Source organism: Hylobates moloch, unplaced genomic scaffold, assembly GCF_009828535.3.
Source record: "Hylobates moloch isolate HMO894 unplaced genomic scaffold, HMol_V3 SCAFFOLD_8, whole genome shotgun sequence".
In the NCBI taxonomy this organism is placed as follows: Eukaryota; Metazoa; Chordata; class Mammalia; order Primates; family Hylobatidae; genus Hylobates; species Hylobates moloch.
Genome location: NW_026652283.1, coordinates 8879943 through 8897756, shown reverse-complemented (window position 1 = coordinate 8897756; position 17814 = coordinate 8879943). Strand labels below are relative to the sequence as shown.

Below are 17814 nucleotides of genomic sequence, written 5' to 3'. Positions count from 1 at the left end.
CACCTGTAATTCCAGCACTTTGGGAGGCCAAGGTGGGCGGATCACGAGGTCAGGAGATTGAGACCATCCTGGCTAACACGGTGAAACCCCGTATCTACTAAAAATATTAAAAAATTAGCCGGGCGTGGTGGCAGGTGCCTGTAGTCCCAGCTACTCAGGAGGCTGAGGCAGGAGAATTGCAAGAACCTGGGAGGCAGAGCTTGCAGTGAGCCGAGATCGCGCCACCGCACGCCAGCCTGGGCGACAGAGCAAGACTCCCTCTCAAAAAAAAAAAACCAAAAATCTGGTCAGTTATTTTTCATCTTTGAGTCTTAACTGCTACCTACACAATAGTCAGTAATCTCTAGTTTCCACTTTTCTCTCCCTCTTCTCTCATTTTATCGTTGCATCTTTCCTTTTTTGTCAGAATATGTAATGTTTACATTCTGTGTTATTTCTCCTATTCATCAAGTTTTACTAATTGCCTAGTCATCTTTTGGTTACATAAAGCTCATTCTCCAGGAGGCTGGGGAGGAAGATTGCTTGAGCCTGGGAGATGGGGGTTCCTGTGAGCCATTATCATACCACTGCGCTTCAGCCTGGGCAAGGGAATGGGACCCTGTCTCAAAAATAAATAAATAAAAATTTTTAAAAAGTGCATTTTCTACCAGAGTCCTCAGGATATCACATAAGTATAGAATTCTCTGACATTTTCACATTCAGAATTATTTTTTCTAAAGCCTTAATAAATGAAGGACAGGTATTTGTATATTAAATCTTTGGTTTATACATTTTAAAATTTCTTTGAAATGCTGCCTTACTATTGACTTGCTTTGAATATGGCTTTTAATAGTGCTGACATTAGTTTAATTCATTTTCCATTGTGGGCTACTTTATCTTTATGTCTCAAGGCCTTGAATGTTTTTTCCCCTTTATACTTTAATCTAATAGTTTCAGTAAGAACGTATTATTCTGTAGAAGTTTTGCCAGGTACACAGTGGAGTCATGCAATATGTAAACTCAAATCTTCTTTTATTTTCAGATTTCCTCTGAATTATAATTGTAAATATTAGTCTTTCCATTTTTTTGGTTCTAAAAAATCTCTGTACATTTGTTGGATCTTCCTTACCTGCTTTCCAATTCAATCACTTTGCCTGTGACTTGTTTTAATTCATTCTTTCTCATTTTATTCCTTTTTTTCCCTCTATGCTGCTTTTAAAGTTCTCTCTGAACAATTTTCTCTTGATGTCCTTATACTTTAGAGTTTATTTATGATATAATTTTGTCTAGTTTTCCTGAGTTCAATAAAGCCTCATTTTATTTCTTCTTGGGTTTTGTCCATTTCTTTATTTTCTTAATTGAATTTCTGATTCATGCTGCCTTTTAAATACCCCAAATACATGCTTAAGAATATTTCATTCATGTTAAATTATTTTGGTCTGGCTTTTGTTTACTTATTTATTTACTTAGTGACTTTAGTGGAGAAGTTTCATTAGCTGAAATGTTTTGGTTTGCATTTCCTATTTTCTCTTACAGCAGCTTTGTATGGAGTTGATTTTTTCCAATTCTTGATATTTTGTGCAGGGTGTTCATAGGTGAAGAGTGCCCTTCCTATTTTTTTTTAGTAAAATGCATTATTTTTAAAATGTTGGTGATGGAAATGAGGGTGGAGGGAGTTATTTTATCCTATGACATCCTTCTCTTTTTCAAATTCCCTGTCTCCAAGGGTCTGCATACCTCCTCTTGTGATCTGATTATTTCCCATTAGCCATGTTTTTTGGAAGCTTCCACTTCCAGGCCCATTCATTCCAAGCCCTTTCCCTGTGTGCTGTACTGGGAACTGTTGAGTCCGAAAACTATGATTTGTATTTTTAACAATGCTAGACCTTCTCTTACCTGGAGTGGACTTGGTGTGTGTTTCTTCTCATTTCTCGGTGCCATTCTGCTCTCTTTTTCTCTGCAGTCTCTTAAGCCTTCCCTCTGCAATAGCAGTAGAAGCTCTCTTGGAATTTGGTGTTTGTTTCTCTACTAAGAAATAATTTGAAGATCATGGTATTCTCTATATCGTAGTAATGTTAAAGATATTAGTCATGAGTATCATTACTTGTTCTCTTTGTTGGTTTTATGTTTTCTTTGGAAGGTTATGTAAGAAGATTTAAAATCAGTCAGCTAAGATTATTCTCCAGACTTAGAAATTCCAGCATCATAATTGATTGTCTGTACAACGGGCCTTGGATTAATCAATAGTCAGGCATTGCTTTCTTACATTCTGTCTTAAATCCTGCACTTAAGCTGAGAAATTCTGTGAACATGACATCAGTTGCCTAAAACAAAACTGGTTTGCTCCTTCGAAAGGATGAGCTTATGTGAAAATACTGGATTAAATATGATGGCCATGCTCTTAAAGAAAAGAATAGGAATAAATGGTACAGTACACAATTCGCCAATTTTGTAATTTTAAAAGAAGCGCTTAAAATTATTGGGAAATATTTTTTCTCATAGGTGTATAACATGGTTCCAAGTATAGAGCTGTACGGTTATTTCTACCGTGGCCTCAATCTGGATGATGGCAAGGAAGACCCTTGCATTCCTCAGAGGGATATGTTCTACAATGGTTTATATTACACGCCTGTAAGCAACTATGGGGATGGAGACATCTATAATATTGTCAGGGTAAGATCACTAAGGATTTTGGAAAATATTTTATCTCAATTTTTAGTACTCATAATGCATATTGATGTTTTCTTAATTATGTAGTTTTCTTCCTATACTTTGAGATTCGTATCTGTAATCTGCCAATAGAGTACATAGAAATTGTTTTATAAAAAGGAGATATTAATTTTGTTGATTTTAAAATTTTCTGCTGAAAATAAATCATGTAGCTATAATTACAAAATCTCACTTAAAAAAAAAAGACAGTCTCCAATTAATACAATAAATCTTATGCAAAGATAGTCAAATCAAGAGGCCAAGACAGTGTGGACTCCAGATATCCCTAGGCCATTAATGAGACATGCTGAGCCTTCCATGAAATAATCTTTATAATTAACGTCACAAGTGTGTAAGAAAAGGGATATTGAATCAGACAGACTTTATCAGGTTCCAGCTCTTTAATTTACTGAGTGTGCCGTGTGTGTGTGTGTGTATGTGTGTGTGTGTGTATGTGTTTGATGTTAATTAGGGTAATGATAGTGCTGATCTCATAAGTATTTTCCACTTAGGATGAAATGGAGAATAATGGAAAATACTTAGAAAAATGCTAGCACATAAGTGCTAGATAAATCATAGTGATTATCATTTTTTCTCTAAATTAGGGATTTTCCATAAGTCAAATAGAGGTAAGTTGACTTGTAACTTCTCAGGCCTTTGTTAACACAGAAAATATGGATACTTATGATCCATTTATCTTTACAATATAAATAGTAGGCCTTTTATATTTCTTGCATGAAAAGAATGAACAATATTTTTGTTGTTTGTTTCTTTAAAGAACATGGGTCTAAAAGTCTTTACCAATCTCCATTACCGAAAACCAGAAGTATGTGTGATGGAGAGAAGGCTGCCACTCCCTAAGTCGCTTTATCTAGAAACAGAAAATTATGGTCCGATGCATAGTGTTCCATCTAGAATTGCATGTAGGTAATCTTACATTTTTTGTTGGGGGATGACCAAACCAGTTTGCGGAATTTAGTGTATTTGGGATAAACTATACAATTTTGGAATTTTATATGTGAATTATGCCATGTTTTTGGCTACAATTAGACATCCTATAGTTGGATAAAGCAGAATAAGACAGACTAGACATGCTTTTGGCTATAACAAGAAATTAGCTTCAGATTTGAGATGTAGTTTATTTTTATTGATAAAATACAATGTCAGCAATACAATCATACTTCACTTAGTGATGGAGAGTTTGTTCTGAAAAATGCATTGTTAGGGGATATTGTTGTGCGAACATCATGGAGTATACTTACACAAACCTAGATGCTGTAGCCTGCAACACACCCAGGCTATGTGGTAGAGCCTCTTTTTCCTAGGCTACAAACCTCCACAGCATGTGACTATACTGAATACTGTAGGCAGTTGTAACACGATGGTAACTATTTGTGTGTCTAATCATTGCTAAACATGGAAAAGGCACGGTGAAAATGTGGTATACAAGATGAAAAAAGTTGTACTTTTATATAGGGCACTTCCCATGCATGGAGCTTGCAAGGTTAAAAGTTACTCTGTGTGAGTCAGGGTACAAATATATTTTCTTTCTTTACATTCTTATTCTATAAGCTTTTTCCTATTTTTTAATTTTCTTTAATTTTATACTTTTTTGTTAAAAACGAAGACGCAAACACACACATTAGTCTAGGCCTATACAAGGTCAGGATCATCAATATCACTGTCTTCTACCTCCACATCTTGTACCACTGAAAGTTCTTCAGGGGCAATAACACACATGGAGCTGTCATCATCTATGATAGCAATGCCTTCTTCTGGAACACCTCCTGAAGGACCTGCCTGAAGCTGTTTTGCAGTTAATTTTTTTGATAAGTAAGAACAGTACACTCTAAACGTAAACAGTATAGTATAGTAAGCACAAAAACCGGTAACATAGTCATCATTATCAAGTATTATGTACTGTACAGAATTGTGTCTGCTATATTTTTATAGGACTGGCAGTGCAGTAGGTTTGTTTACACCAGCATCACCACAAACCCATGACCAATGCGTTGCACTACAACGTTATGATGGCTTTGATGTCAATAGGTGGTAGGAATTTTTCAGCTCCATTATAACCTTATGGGACCACTATAGTCTAAGTGGTCTGTCATTGATCACAATGTCATTATGTGGTACCTGACTGTGTGTAGGAACAGGCAATGTATGGTGATACAGGAAAACAGTCATAGTAAGTGACTGTGATACAGGAAAGTGAGGTGTTTTATGGAGACCTTATACCCTGGTAATATATAGACCATAATTTGCAGAGTCCAAGGTCTGAATAAGGTACTTCTTCCTTTTTTTTTTTAGCTAGTGGAATCAGAGAGAAGAATGCTGACTATGTAGAACAGGCTATAATTCAAACAGTAAGAACAAACTTCCCAGAGACATGGATTTGGGACCTCGTCAGTGTCGAGTGAGTTTTAACCATTTTCTCTCCTATGTGTCTTTATTTCTATTTTCTTTTTCTTTCTTCACTTTCATTCCTGGGTATATAAAACAGTACCATATTTGTAAAATATGTATCATTGATTTGCATGTACTTATCATACATTTTATTTTTTTCTCTAGCATTGTTTTCCCTTCACCAAGAGTTTCTCTTCTATTCATTTTATGCAGACAGATTTAACCTGCCCCAATCAAAAAAAAAAAATGTGGCGTTTAAGGAAAAATGACCTTTCTATACTCAAATTTTATAAAAATCCAGCTCTCATTTTTATCTAATGCCCCATCCAAACAATATAACTCACTTTTGAGCTTCAATCAATACTTTTCTGCTTGCTCTGCACTTAATTTTAAGTTCTTGGTTCAGACAAAGAATGTGTTTTACTGATAACCTCTTCTTCCAGTTCCTCAGGCTCTGCCAATCTTTCGTTCCTCATTCCTGATACGATAACCCAATGGGAGGCAAGTGGCTTTTGTGTGAATGGCGACGTTGGATTTGGTGTTTCCTCTACAACCACTCTAGAAGTCTCCCAACCTTTCTTTATTGAAATTGCCTCACCCTTTTCGGTTGTTCAAAATGAACAATTTGATTTGATTGTCAATGTCTTCAACTACCTGAATACATGTGTAGAGGTGAGTTGTTCTGTTTGATCTGGAGGCAAAAATCTAACAAAGCTAAAATATTTCTTAATATTTCCGTATTCTCTTTATCCTCAAATGCAAAATGCTACTATAAGGGTATAAGACTTAGGTCCATATTCCTCAAACAAATACAATTGCTTTCATTCACAGTGACAGTTTAAACATTGTATTGAGCATGGCATTTCATAGAGATGTGTGTTTCAGTGCTCTTCTCATTGCCATGATTGCTTTCTTAGATTTCTGTTCAAGTGGAGGAGTCTCACAATTATGCAGCAAATATTAATACCTTGAAAATCAATGGCAGTGAGATTAACCAAGCTGGAGGGAGGAAAACAAACGTCTGGACTATTATACCTAAGAAATTGGGTAAGCAGCTATCTGTCTACACCAGTCACTCATAGAAAACCAGCCCATATTTATTGTCTCCATTTATTTTCCTTAAATTGTCTATACAAACATGATTTTCTCCCTCACATTTTTAAAATTCTTACTGTAAATTCTCCATTAGAAATTCTAATCTATAGTAATCTAATTTCTGGTTGTTAATGCTGTGTAGATCAAAACCACCATTCATTTTTACAAAAGCATAATGTAATTAAAATACAATAGAAATGCTAACTTGCATGACCTATCACGGACTACATGTTTGGCATATGCCATATCCCAAATGAAGGCCATGTTATCATTAATGCCACCTTAATTATTTGACTTCTCACTGGGTTCTTCACCTGCCATCATGAACCCAGGCCACCTTCACAAAAATTGCTGCTGCATCACAATGACCAGTTAGGGAACTGTCAGGTTTGTAAATTTACTAGATGTGCCATGGGGATACCAAAATCACTAAATGATTGGATTGAGATCAAAAACTGAGAGTATTGTCTTAGTGCCTATGCTATCTGCAAGATGGAAAAATAAACTTGTCTCCTATTGAAATATTGAAAATACATGGAATGGAAAAAGTTTAAAACTCTAGTAAACAAGGAATGCTAGATATAATGTGTGTGATACTTTTAATCACTACTTTTAAAAAATAGTCAAATTTTCTTTAATGTCCTATATTCATTGTATTATTTTAACAGCAAATAATATATCTATGAGATTATTTTAGCTCAGTTGTGATGCTGTTCTCAGACTATTTTTCTATTAGATTTGAAGTTTCTTAATATTTCTACTGCACAAGGTCTTCAAAATCCTACCTTGGCAATTGAGATAGAATACTGTACCAACTTGTATAGTTTTATGACATTAAGTCAAAGACACAGTTTTAAGAGTGAAATAGCAAGCTTCCTGAGACAGAGAAACAAATAAAACACAACAACAACAGAAAGAACAATATATTAGTTATGTATATTGGTATATAGTCATGTAAATAATAATAACCTTAAACAATGATTGTTTTCAGTCCTCTAATTTTTACAAGCAAGGACACTGGAGATCAGTTCTAATTATATAATGTGAAATCAGGAAGTTTAATAATGTCCTTGCTAGGACATTATTTCAATCCAGTGCCTATCTACTATATCATATTTTACTATGTTTGCTTGATCTTGGGAAGTTAGGAGCCCTACTTAGCTGACATTATTAGCCTATATTGTCATAAGTAACCTTTATAAACAATCAATATCAAGAAATTGACTCAGACAACTTGTAGAATGTTACTTTTCCTAAAATTTCTTAAGTTTTCATTAAGTAAATTTATCATTTAATGTAAGGAATCATGAAAATCATGGAACAGGTGAAATGGAAGCTACCACATTATACCTAGGAAGGAGAAGAAACAAGTTATTTTGTTCTAAGTACCAACTTAATGATAGAATTTGGTTAATCCAATTCAAGACATGGGTCACAGACTCTTGTCATTTCTCATTACAGAAGGGACCAATGATCAATTTAATTTATATCTGGGAATGTCTTCCAGGTAAAGTGAATATCACTGTAGTTGCTGAGTCCAAACAAAGCAGTGCTTGCCCAAATGAAGGAATGGAGCAGCAAAAGCTAAACTGGAAAGACACTGTGGTCAAAAGCTTCTTGGTAGAGGTATGGATATGCAAACCATCAAGCTTTTCCTGAAAAGAAACAGACATCTAAGAGGTTCTGTATTAAAAGACCTTCTCATTGAAGAGACTTAATTAGTTGACAACATTTACTTTTGACACAAGACATGCCATTTTAAATGAATTAAAACAGCATAAAGTTCATCCTTTCTTTAATTAATACCTCACCCAGGATAGTAAAACTTAACACTTGAAACAGACTTGACAATTTTTTGTTTGTTTCTGAGTCAAGATGTTTCCTGTACACCTATTTCTCTTCCTTCTCTTTTTCCGATTCTCAAATTCAAGAGACAAATCTACTTGTCCTACACTCCCGTGCAGTTCCCGTCATCCTCAACAAGAATCAGGCACTCCAGCCTGGGCGACAGAGCGAGACTCCGCCTCAAAAAAAAAAAAAAAAAAAAAATCAGCACTTGTCAGAGGAACACCCTTGATTTGCCTCTTGGCACATCCCTGCTCCACAAAGCACTTTTAGTTGTTTACTGGAGATGCTATACAGGATCAGGGGAGCTGGGAGTGTCCCACAATGACATCAAGATTATGCCTGTCCAGCCTACAGAACACAGGGGCTCAAATGGGTGCTGGTGATGTCCCGTGCCTTCCAGATATGAACAAAAGGGGACCATGATTTGGATCTTCTCTCAGAGATAAACTTGCACCAGTCATGCTTAAGTGAGCTGGTGCTTAATCACTTTTCCTTCATGGACAGAGGACCTTGACTCATTCTTCTGTGCTTGTTTGTGTTACTTTTTGACAGCCTGAAGGTATTGAAAAGGAAAGGACTCAGAGTTTCCTTATCTGTACAGAAGGTAAGAGGAACTTTTAGGAAGTCAAATTAGTCCTAAATAAAATTCACCAAGAGAATCAGTTCATGTCCTCTCCTTCCACATGAGTCCATGTGCCCTGTGATTTCACTTTAAATAGCTCATGGAGGATTCTTGTGTTTCGTGCTTTATCTTTATGGTATAATTTTAGCCATCAAAAAGCATATTCAGGAGGTGGTTTTTAGTTCACTTTCTGAGGTTGGTCTGCCCCTACCTATTTTTTTTTCATCATGTGTATTCTTAGCTCCTCTTATGATATGGTTGTCACACAATATTGGACAATGGGTTATCAGGATTGAGGCCCAATAGCACATAATATAATCTTGCCTTTTGTAATCTTAGGATAAAATAACCCATAGATAGATCACTGCCCCTGCCCCTCAGTCTCCGGTTTTATGGCCATGAGGGGTATTATTTTACCTGGTTGATGGTGATCTGATTATACTCCCTCATCAGAGTCTTCAAGCTTTACCCTTTGCATGTGTTGTTTTATGCGTTACAGTCAGTGTCGTTTTTACATTTTTTTCGTACATAAATAGTTCAGGCACTAAACCAGTGAAGAACGGGGACCACAATCTGTTGCGCAGATTTAAATGCCATTTTCTGAATGCACTGTTCTCCTAAACTAGGTCAAATTCCCAACTTCATCTCCCATAATAAACAACTTGTAAAATCAAAATAAGTAATGGAATCTTATTTCCAATACGTTTATCCCCCGAATCTGCTGATATAAAGAAGCCATCACGTTTTTTAAATCAATATTTTCATTCTAGGTGCCAAAGCCTCCAAGCAGGAAGTTTTGGACTTGCCAAACGATGTAGTAGAAGGGTCAGCCAGAGGCTTTTTCACTGTTGTGGGTAAGTTGATTAAATTTTGTGTTTCACTATGATTTGAAAATCTTGGTTGAGGTGGTCTTTAAAAAATCCTTAAAATAACAGAATAGAGATATTTTCCTAAGCTATCAATTAGAGGGAATTATTGTTCAGATCATCCTCTATATTTCCTGATGGGATCTGAAGGGATTACAGTACCGTTTCCAGACCTATATTCCCAGGAAACCCTAGCTTGGGTATATGGTAACTAGTGTTCAGAAAGCAAGAGTTTCTTTATAATCATTAATGTGAAATATTAAATTCACCTCTTGGAGAATTGAATTAACTTTGCCTGTTAATGATGATGGGAGTTTTCTCAGTAAAAGGAGAAATTTTTGTTGTTGATACAAAAGGCAAACTTCTTTGTCTGTTATTAACATGAACATCTCTTGGAAGGGATGGATTACACTTTGTAATTCATAGGATTGATTGATTTAAAAAAAAACTAGCAAACAAGCAAACAAACACATTCTCCTAACTTCCTCCTCTCTCTGGTAATGAGATTTTCAGAAATATTTTTCATAGCAGTTTAACTTCACCCTTCATGGCTATCTCCTCTTTCAAATTGCTTCATAAAACTTTCTTTGTTTCCACCATTTAGACTCAATTTTAAATGTTACCTATTCCACTATGCCTCTTTTGTCTATAGTTATTAATGCTGAGATGGCAACTATAAACAATACAGCTTTCCGCTTTTCCTGTTTTTAGGGGATATTCTAGGACTTGCCATGCAGAATCTGGTTGTTCTCCAAATGCCCTATGGAAGTGGAGAGCAGAATGCTGCCCTACTAGCATCTGATACTTATGTTCTTGACTATCTGAAATCTACTGAGCAACTGACAGAGGAAGTTCAATCTAAGGCTTTCTTTCTCTTATCTAATGGTGAGAAGATTTAAGTAACTTCTGCCCATAATTGTTGAAATCAATTGTTACTCATACCAAGATGTCATAAGCTGTTTCTATGCAGTAGTCTGGTGAAAGAAAAGTGAACCTGAATGGAGGAACTCTCAGTCCTATCTCTGTTTTCTGTTTGACTTCAAAATCTGTGCGGTCAGCTAGCTTCATAATTTACAGCTGCAAAGTTTTCAAGCTATGCACTTAATTTTTTTTTAATGGCTGGCATTTTGCAAGCTACCTTGTTTGTTGTTGTTATTGTTTTTGTTGTTGTTGTCAGTGGTTCATCTATCAATGTCTGTTTGTTTTTGTTTTTGTTTGCTCACCTGTGGTCTGTTGCAGTGAAGTGATTGGCTTTGTATACAGAAAGAGGGCCAATGTTGTAAAATGTGAGGTTAAGGAAGTCCAGGAGCATAAAATAATCTTCTTTGGTTTTTCTTCTCAGAAAGATAACAATGAAATAAAATGACCTTAGGGGAAATATACTGAATAGTTAGTAGGTACCAATGATGAGGCAATTACTGAGCCAGACATATCCATGTGTATTATCTTGTGATCAAAATCCTATAAAGCAAGCATTATTTTTTCTCCCTTATGAATACAGAACCTGAGTTTCAGAAGTTCAAATAGAAATGATCATCCTAGTGATTTGTGTCTAACACCAATACCTAGGGCTTGCACTGCACTATTCTTTCTCTTGTAACTTTTTTAGGTTAAAAAGTAATTTCCTACAATGTTCTATTTTAGGTTATCAAAGGCAGTTATCTTTCAAAAACTCTGATGGTTCATATAGTGTGTTTTGGCAGCAGAATCAGAAAGGAAGCATATGGTGAGACATAAAAGTTTTATTTTGTATAATATAGGAATTACGTGAGGAGGGCTTGCAAGGCGGTGAAGGAGGATAGAGTTCAGTGGGGATTTGGAAGCAAAGTGGGTTTCAAAGTTAATTTACAGAGAAGAAATAGATAAAACTAAAGATTCAGTGATTCCAATCCTAATGCAACAATAAACCTTCAGTCTCATGACGATTTGCTCAGCAGTGTGATCCTTTCATGACAGCCCCTATACATGCACAGCCGGCTAACTCCACCGAAGAGGGCACATCTTACTCTGTGCTTCTCAGAGTCCCATATAGATTCAGGAAAGTGAAATTAGAAGGACCCAAAATACCTAATTACATCATTTCTCTCTCCATGTGCAGATAATCTAATGGGCTATACAACAGGACCTTTGGGTGCAGACATGCTGAAAATTACCTACTCTAATTTCCACTTATTGCTAGTCATAATATTTTCCTGACCCAAAGGAAAGAGCCACTATCAATAAAGATGGTTTACAGTAGATGAGTTGAATGCATCCTTTACTCAAAGGGAACAATGGTGATGAAACTGTGGAATTGCTGACGTTGTCATTTCCTCTTTATCTAACTTTTGCTTTGGTGATTTGTATTACAGGCTTAGTGCTCTTACTTTTAAGACATTGGAGAGAATGAAAAAGTATGTATTCATTGATGAAAATGTTCAAAAACAGACCTTAATCTGGCTTTCAAGCCAACAGAAAACAAGCGGCTGCTTTAAGAATGATGGCCAGCTTTTCAACCATGCCTGGGAGGTGAGAGAGGAAAAGCACCAGGCTTTCCTTGCTCCTGGGCATTGCCTGCCTTGCCCTGCCTCTGGCTTTCCTGATCTGGAATATGAATATTCTTCCTGTGCATATGAAGCCTTCTGAGGCACTGCAGTCCTGGGCCTGTGGTGGGTTGGTCAGCAGCACCATTCCTGCTTCGTGCATGTTTAACCACAGCCTGGATGTGACTCCTTCTGAGTCTCTTGTCTGCCTTACTCAGTCTGTAGTCCTTCCTGAGTCAGTCCTCTTCAGAAATTAAACTAGAAATAGAAGGGAGGGGAGAGAAAGGGAACCTAGAAAAGAAACTTTCATAAATTTGGAGACAGTCAATGTATAAAGGGAGAGGGCTGTGAGTATATGAGGAAGGAAAGTTTATTCCTGTCCATGAATGGCAAGAAAGTTCTGGGGAGAATATCTAATAATTCATATTGTTTCAATGAAGCAAGTTTTTCTAAGACCCTCTCAAGGCAAAATTCAAAAGCCAAGCTTGCCCCGGGGCCAAAGCACAAATGAGGTGAAGTATATCCTTGGCAAAATCCAACCCTTTTCCTGTCCATATTTACGTAAATCCCTCCCTTCCAACTTCCTTTCTTTGCAGATACCTGTCCACCTCCAGCCCATCTTCTATCTCCTTTCCCCTCCTTTTTTTCCCTATGGTTGCTCAAAATCTATCAAGGCATTTTAGCATGCTCTGATGGCCCCTGAAATACCCTGAGCTTTTTTCTTCAGCATCCTTCCTCATAGTCATCACTCCTGTTCTTGAAACACAGAATGCATATCTAATCCACATCAAAATATGAATGAAAACAGACACTCTATGATATTTAATTTGCATGCAAGTTGTATTCAAATTGCTTTGTGGTATTTTTAATGTATTCCAAACTTATTCCATACAACAGGAGGACCCTGATGGAGAAGAGCTCTTGCTCCTTCGTAGAAAAATCAAAAACTTTCCCACGTTCTCTTCTAAAACATCTGCACATCTTTCTTCTTATTGGATTCATTACTGGTGAATCATTGCTGATTACTGCTACAGTTTGTCTGATCTTATCCAGTATTTTCTCTACAATTAAATATCTGTGTGTGTGGATGTGTTGGTGGGTGTCTGTGTGTGTTTTGAGTTGAGAGAAATAAAAATGCAAGGGAAAAATCAAAGCTTACACTGCAGAGGAATGGTGATACCACTTGCTGTAATTTAGATGTACTGAGAGTCCTCATACCTCATGTTAGTGTCTACCATATGCTGTTATTTGCATCTTAAACACTTGGTTTCTCAGAAATATTTCTTTTCTGAAGAAGAGAGGAGTTGTCCTTTGCTTAAACAGATAAAATGGGAAGCTTGTACAAGATCAGTAGATCCCAGATGCCATTCTGAATGCTATTGGCATCAGTTACTAGAGCACCCATTAAAATGCTTTTCACTGTCTTGTTCCCAAATTTTTTGGACGAGAATCTCTGTGTAGACGCTGGTTGATTTAAGTACCCCATGGAACTTTTATGCACAGTTTGCAAACCACATGATTTATAAATGAGTTTCTCGTTTTGCACTGTAAGAATCTGAGACTTGATTCTGATGACCTCCTAGGGTGCTTTTTCAGGAATTTCCAGGAATCTTCACGGCAACTTTCTGCTTCACCTCATTAGAAATTCTTTGTTGGCTTTTTTCAGATTTATACCAAGTGGAGACAAATAGAGTCCTGTGAATTCCTTAGAATGCATGCTTAACACCAGGCCACATAAATACGATTGAAATTAATTGTTATAACAACTTAATAATTATGATTTAATTATTGCATAGAGTCTGAATGAATTCTTGCTTAGATAGTATGATTATTAACCATCTAATTTAAAAACTACACATGTTCGGGTGTTTTTATGAATAATGGTATTTGTTCCAGTATTTTTTTCATACCTAGTTTTACTTCAAAAGAATACTTGCTATTTTATGCTCTGCTGTCCCGAATGACTCATTGTTCCTTTGTTTTCAGGGTGGAGATGAAGAGGACATTTCACTCACTGCATATGTTGTTGGGATGTTCTTTGAAGCTGGGCTCAATTTCACTGTATGGATTCCCGTCATCTTCTGATTTCAGTCAGCTGAATGCACATTCAATAGACTGTAGAGTTAGAGTCACTTGAGATTCTAAGACTAGATGAAACCCTGAGATAACATTTAGTTGATTACCACCCTTTAAATTCATGCTGTTCAAACTGTCTTTCGTTCATAGACAGCTTTGAAAAACAGGATTGGGTTTCTGCCTAGGGAGAATACGCATATGCACATGAAAACGAGTTATTCACACAATTGCAGGCATTCACGTCTGTCCTGAAGTTCAGCCATGGATTTCAGATTGAGAACCCCTGCTCTAAATAAAGCCATAGCCTAGTATTCTGTTTCTCTCTAAGCAATAAGTGAGTAAACATTTTCAACTCAAGTGTGGTTCACCCTAGCCACCTCCCAATCCATAGGTTAGATTTCCAAAATCTATTCCTGAACTAAGATGCTAGAAATTGTCAGGGTCATTAGTATACCTTGAAAATTATCTTCAGAAATGTAAGCCTCTATTTTAAGCATTTGAAAAAAAAAACTCTTAGGCCTATGATAAGTTTGGATGCTTTGCCGCATAGAAGACATTCATAACTAAAATATCACTGATCAAATATAAAAACTGCCATTTTCTTACTAAATTTTATTGGGCCGGGCATGGTGGTTCATGCCTATAATCCAAGCACTTTGGGAGGCTGAGGTGGGTGGATTACCTGAGGTCAGGAGTTCAAGACCAGCCTGGCCAACATGGTGAAACCCTATCTCTACTAAAAATACAAAAATTAGCTGGGCTTGGTGGTGCATGCTTGTGATCCCAGCTACTCGGGAGATGGAGGCAGGAGAATCGCTTGAACCTGGGAGGTGGAGGTTGCAGTGAGCTGAGATCATGCCACTGCACTCCAGCCTGGGTAACAGAGCAAGACCCTATCTCAAAAAAAAAATTATTGCTTAGGTACTAATAATGACATTATAAATTTATTTTAATGATATTTTTGAAGGATAAAATATATGTGTATATATAGATGGATTTGTATGTAAAATGTACTTTGAGGATATATTATATATATTATAAACAATTATTAGTTTAAATGTTCAACAAGCTCATGGAATGTTCGGGTATCAGTTTACGATATATGATTCTTCTTCCTGACCAACAGTTTCCTGCTCTACGAAACGCACTCTTTTGCCTTGAAGCGGCATTGGACAGTGGTGTCACTAATGGCTACAATCATGCAATTCTAACTTATGCTTTTGCCTTAGCTGGAAAAGAGAAGCAAGTGGAATCTTTACTCCAAACCCTGGATCAATCTGCCACAAAACTAAGTAAGCGTTATTATTCATTGTTGCTAATGGAGGTGATCTTGGAGTGCAGTGAGGAAGCGTTCTAAGCAGTCACATACCCTCTTCACCAGCATGTTTCTATTTCTCTTATGGAATTTATCAGTGGCCTTTATACCTTTCAAGAACACTACATATTCTAGACTTTCCTCTTTTGCTTTATGCTAGCTTCCTCTCAAATGAGTGATGTGAGGGGAATCAAGCCTGGTGACCAAGCCATAGGCTATCAAAACTACTGGGGAAGCTTAATCACCTGCTACTTAGAAAGTTGCTATTTAAGGTGTAGTGGTTTGCTATAGCTGTCATAAAATACCACATACTGGATGACTTAAGCAACAAAAGTTTATTTTCTCACGCCTCTGAAGGCTAGAAGTCTAAGTTCAAGGTGTTGAAAGTGTGGTTTCTTCACCTGCAGATGACCATATTCTTCCTTTGTCTTCACAAGATCTTTTCTGCGTGCACAGCCCTGCTCTCCCTTTTGTGTGTCCAAAATTTTTCTTCTCATAAGGGCACCAGTCAGATTGGACTGTGGCCCATAAGCTTCATTTTAACTTAGTCACCTCTTTAAAAAGTCTTTTCTCCAAATACAGCCACATTTTGAGGTACTTGGAGTTAGGGCTTCAACATATAATTTTAGGGGAACAATTCAGCACAAACAGAGGTCAGGAATGGAATTCGCATCCTTCTTTATGTGTAACCCATGACTTTTATACAGACTATGTGAAAATTCTTCCTTTTTCTCAGATAATGTCATCTACTGGGAAAGAGAAAGGAAACCCAAGACAGAAGAATTTCCATCCTTTATTCCCTGGGAAACTTCTGCCCAGACTGAGAAGACTTGCTATGTGCTATTGGCTGTCATTTCCCGGAAAATTCCTGACCTCACCTATGCTAGTAAGATTGTGCAGTGGCTTGCCCAACAGATGAATTCCCATGGAGGCTTTTCTTCCATTCAGGTGATTAATGTGGGCCTGATATTAATAACAATATGTTTAATGCAGAAGCTGTAACTCTATGACGAGTGAGATATTAATAGTAAAGCTATCACAACAGATCCTTTCTGAGAAGAAGAATCTTCGATATTATTAATCTTATTTCCTCAACAATTATTTATTGGCCAGTTATTGTGCATCAGGCACTCTACTAGGAAGCCTCTAAATAGAAATGAATGAAATGAGGTCCCCTGTTCCAGGAATTTATGACCATTTGTATCTTCATTCACACAGCAAACATAGAATAAGTCTAGAGGACATTTTTGTCATAAGCACCACTCTTGGTGGTACATTAGACACCTGATGATACTATGTTCAAATTATATATGGGCCAAAAAGAAAGCTTTCTCTCTAGTTCTGTGGGCTATACACTGGGAAAAGCAAATGAAAAGAAGGAAAACAGGAGAAATGGGGGATATGAGAAACAGTGACATGTTTTTCCTTACTTGGAAACAAATTGAAAATGCAAAAAAGCAGTTTTATTTCCATGAGAAAAATCTTCATTTCTCTTTGTGTTTGGTCTTAGTTTCGGAGTAAAACCATACGCTAATGAATTTCCAAAGATCTTTTCCTGATTCTGACTTCCCTTCTTTGAAGATGAGCAGAAAAAAAAGAATTATCCATGGCAGCCACAGGGGCCACTGAATTATGTAATGCCTTAACTTTTAGAAAAGCTTTGACACCATTTTTAACCAAAGAGACTATATTTTATTAAAAATTTTTAGAAAGTAAAAATATAATTAACATTTGTTGAAGTAAATTAATTTAAGTGGAAAAAATTTGCACAAGCAAGGATATTTTCCTATCATTCAGGATATTGCTTCTTGGTGTTTTGCTGACCTGTTTCAGGAACATTTCTAAGGATTGATATGAAGTCCATGGTCAAATGATGACCAATATTGTGTCGTAACTGAGCTTGGATCATTGTTTGTGCCGTTCTGTGCAGGAAACTGCAGTTTGTCTTCTTGCCATAACCCGCTACATGAAGTTAACCTTCTCTAAGAATCAAAACACTGTCACCTTTAGCAGTGAAGGATCCAGTGAGATTTTCCAGGTTAACAGTGATAACCGCCTACTGGTCCAACGTTCAGAACTAACAAAGGCACCTGGACAATACACAGTAGATGTGGAAGGACACGGCTGTACATTTATCCAGGTAATAGAAATCTGCCTAAGAGGGTGATGAGTGTTTGCCAGCAAAAGAGTCAGACTGTCTGTTCAGTTCTGCGTGAAGTGTTATTTGACCGTTTTGTGTATTTACATGATCAATAGCCAAAAATGCAAGTTACTTTATGAAAAGGTACTCAGCTGTCTAAGAGAAATCTCTTGAGGAATATTGCTATTAGAAAGTATTCTATCTTCATTAAATTACATTATTCTGAAAACTAA

The 17814-nt window shown here is 36.7% G+C and overlaps 1 protein-coding gene across 1 annotated transcript in view; it reads left to right on the top strand.

The window, feature by feature from the left end:
- Nucleotides 1-17814, top strand: part of LOC116472181 (ovostatin homolog 2-like) — a 69452-nt gene that overhangs the window by 45329 nt on the left and 6309 nt on the right. Inside the window, 15 exon segments of the mRNA XM_058442139.1 lie at nt 2482-2652; nt 3467-3615; nt 5015-5107; nt 5541-5769; nt 6015-6144; nt 7700-7818; nt 8593-8644; nt 9433-9516; nt 10240-10413; nt 11173-11254; nt 11880-12036; nt 14037-14111; nt 15253-15418; nt 16178-16428; nt 17408-17581. Coding sequence (XP_058298122.1) covers nt 2482-2652; nt 3467-3615; nt 5015-5107; nt 5541-5769; nt 6015-6144; nt 7700-7818; nt 8593-8644; nt 9433-9516; nt 10240-10413; nt 11173-11254; nt 11880-12036; nt 14037-14111; nt 15253-15418; nt 16178-16428; nt 17408-17581 — 2106 coding nt within the window.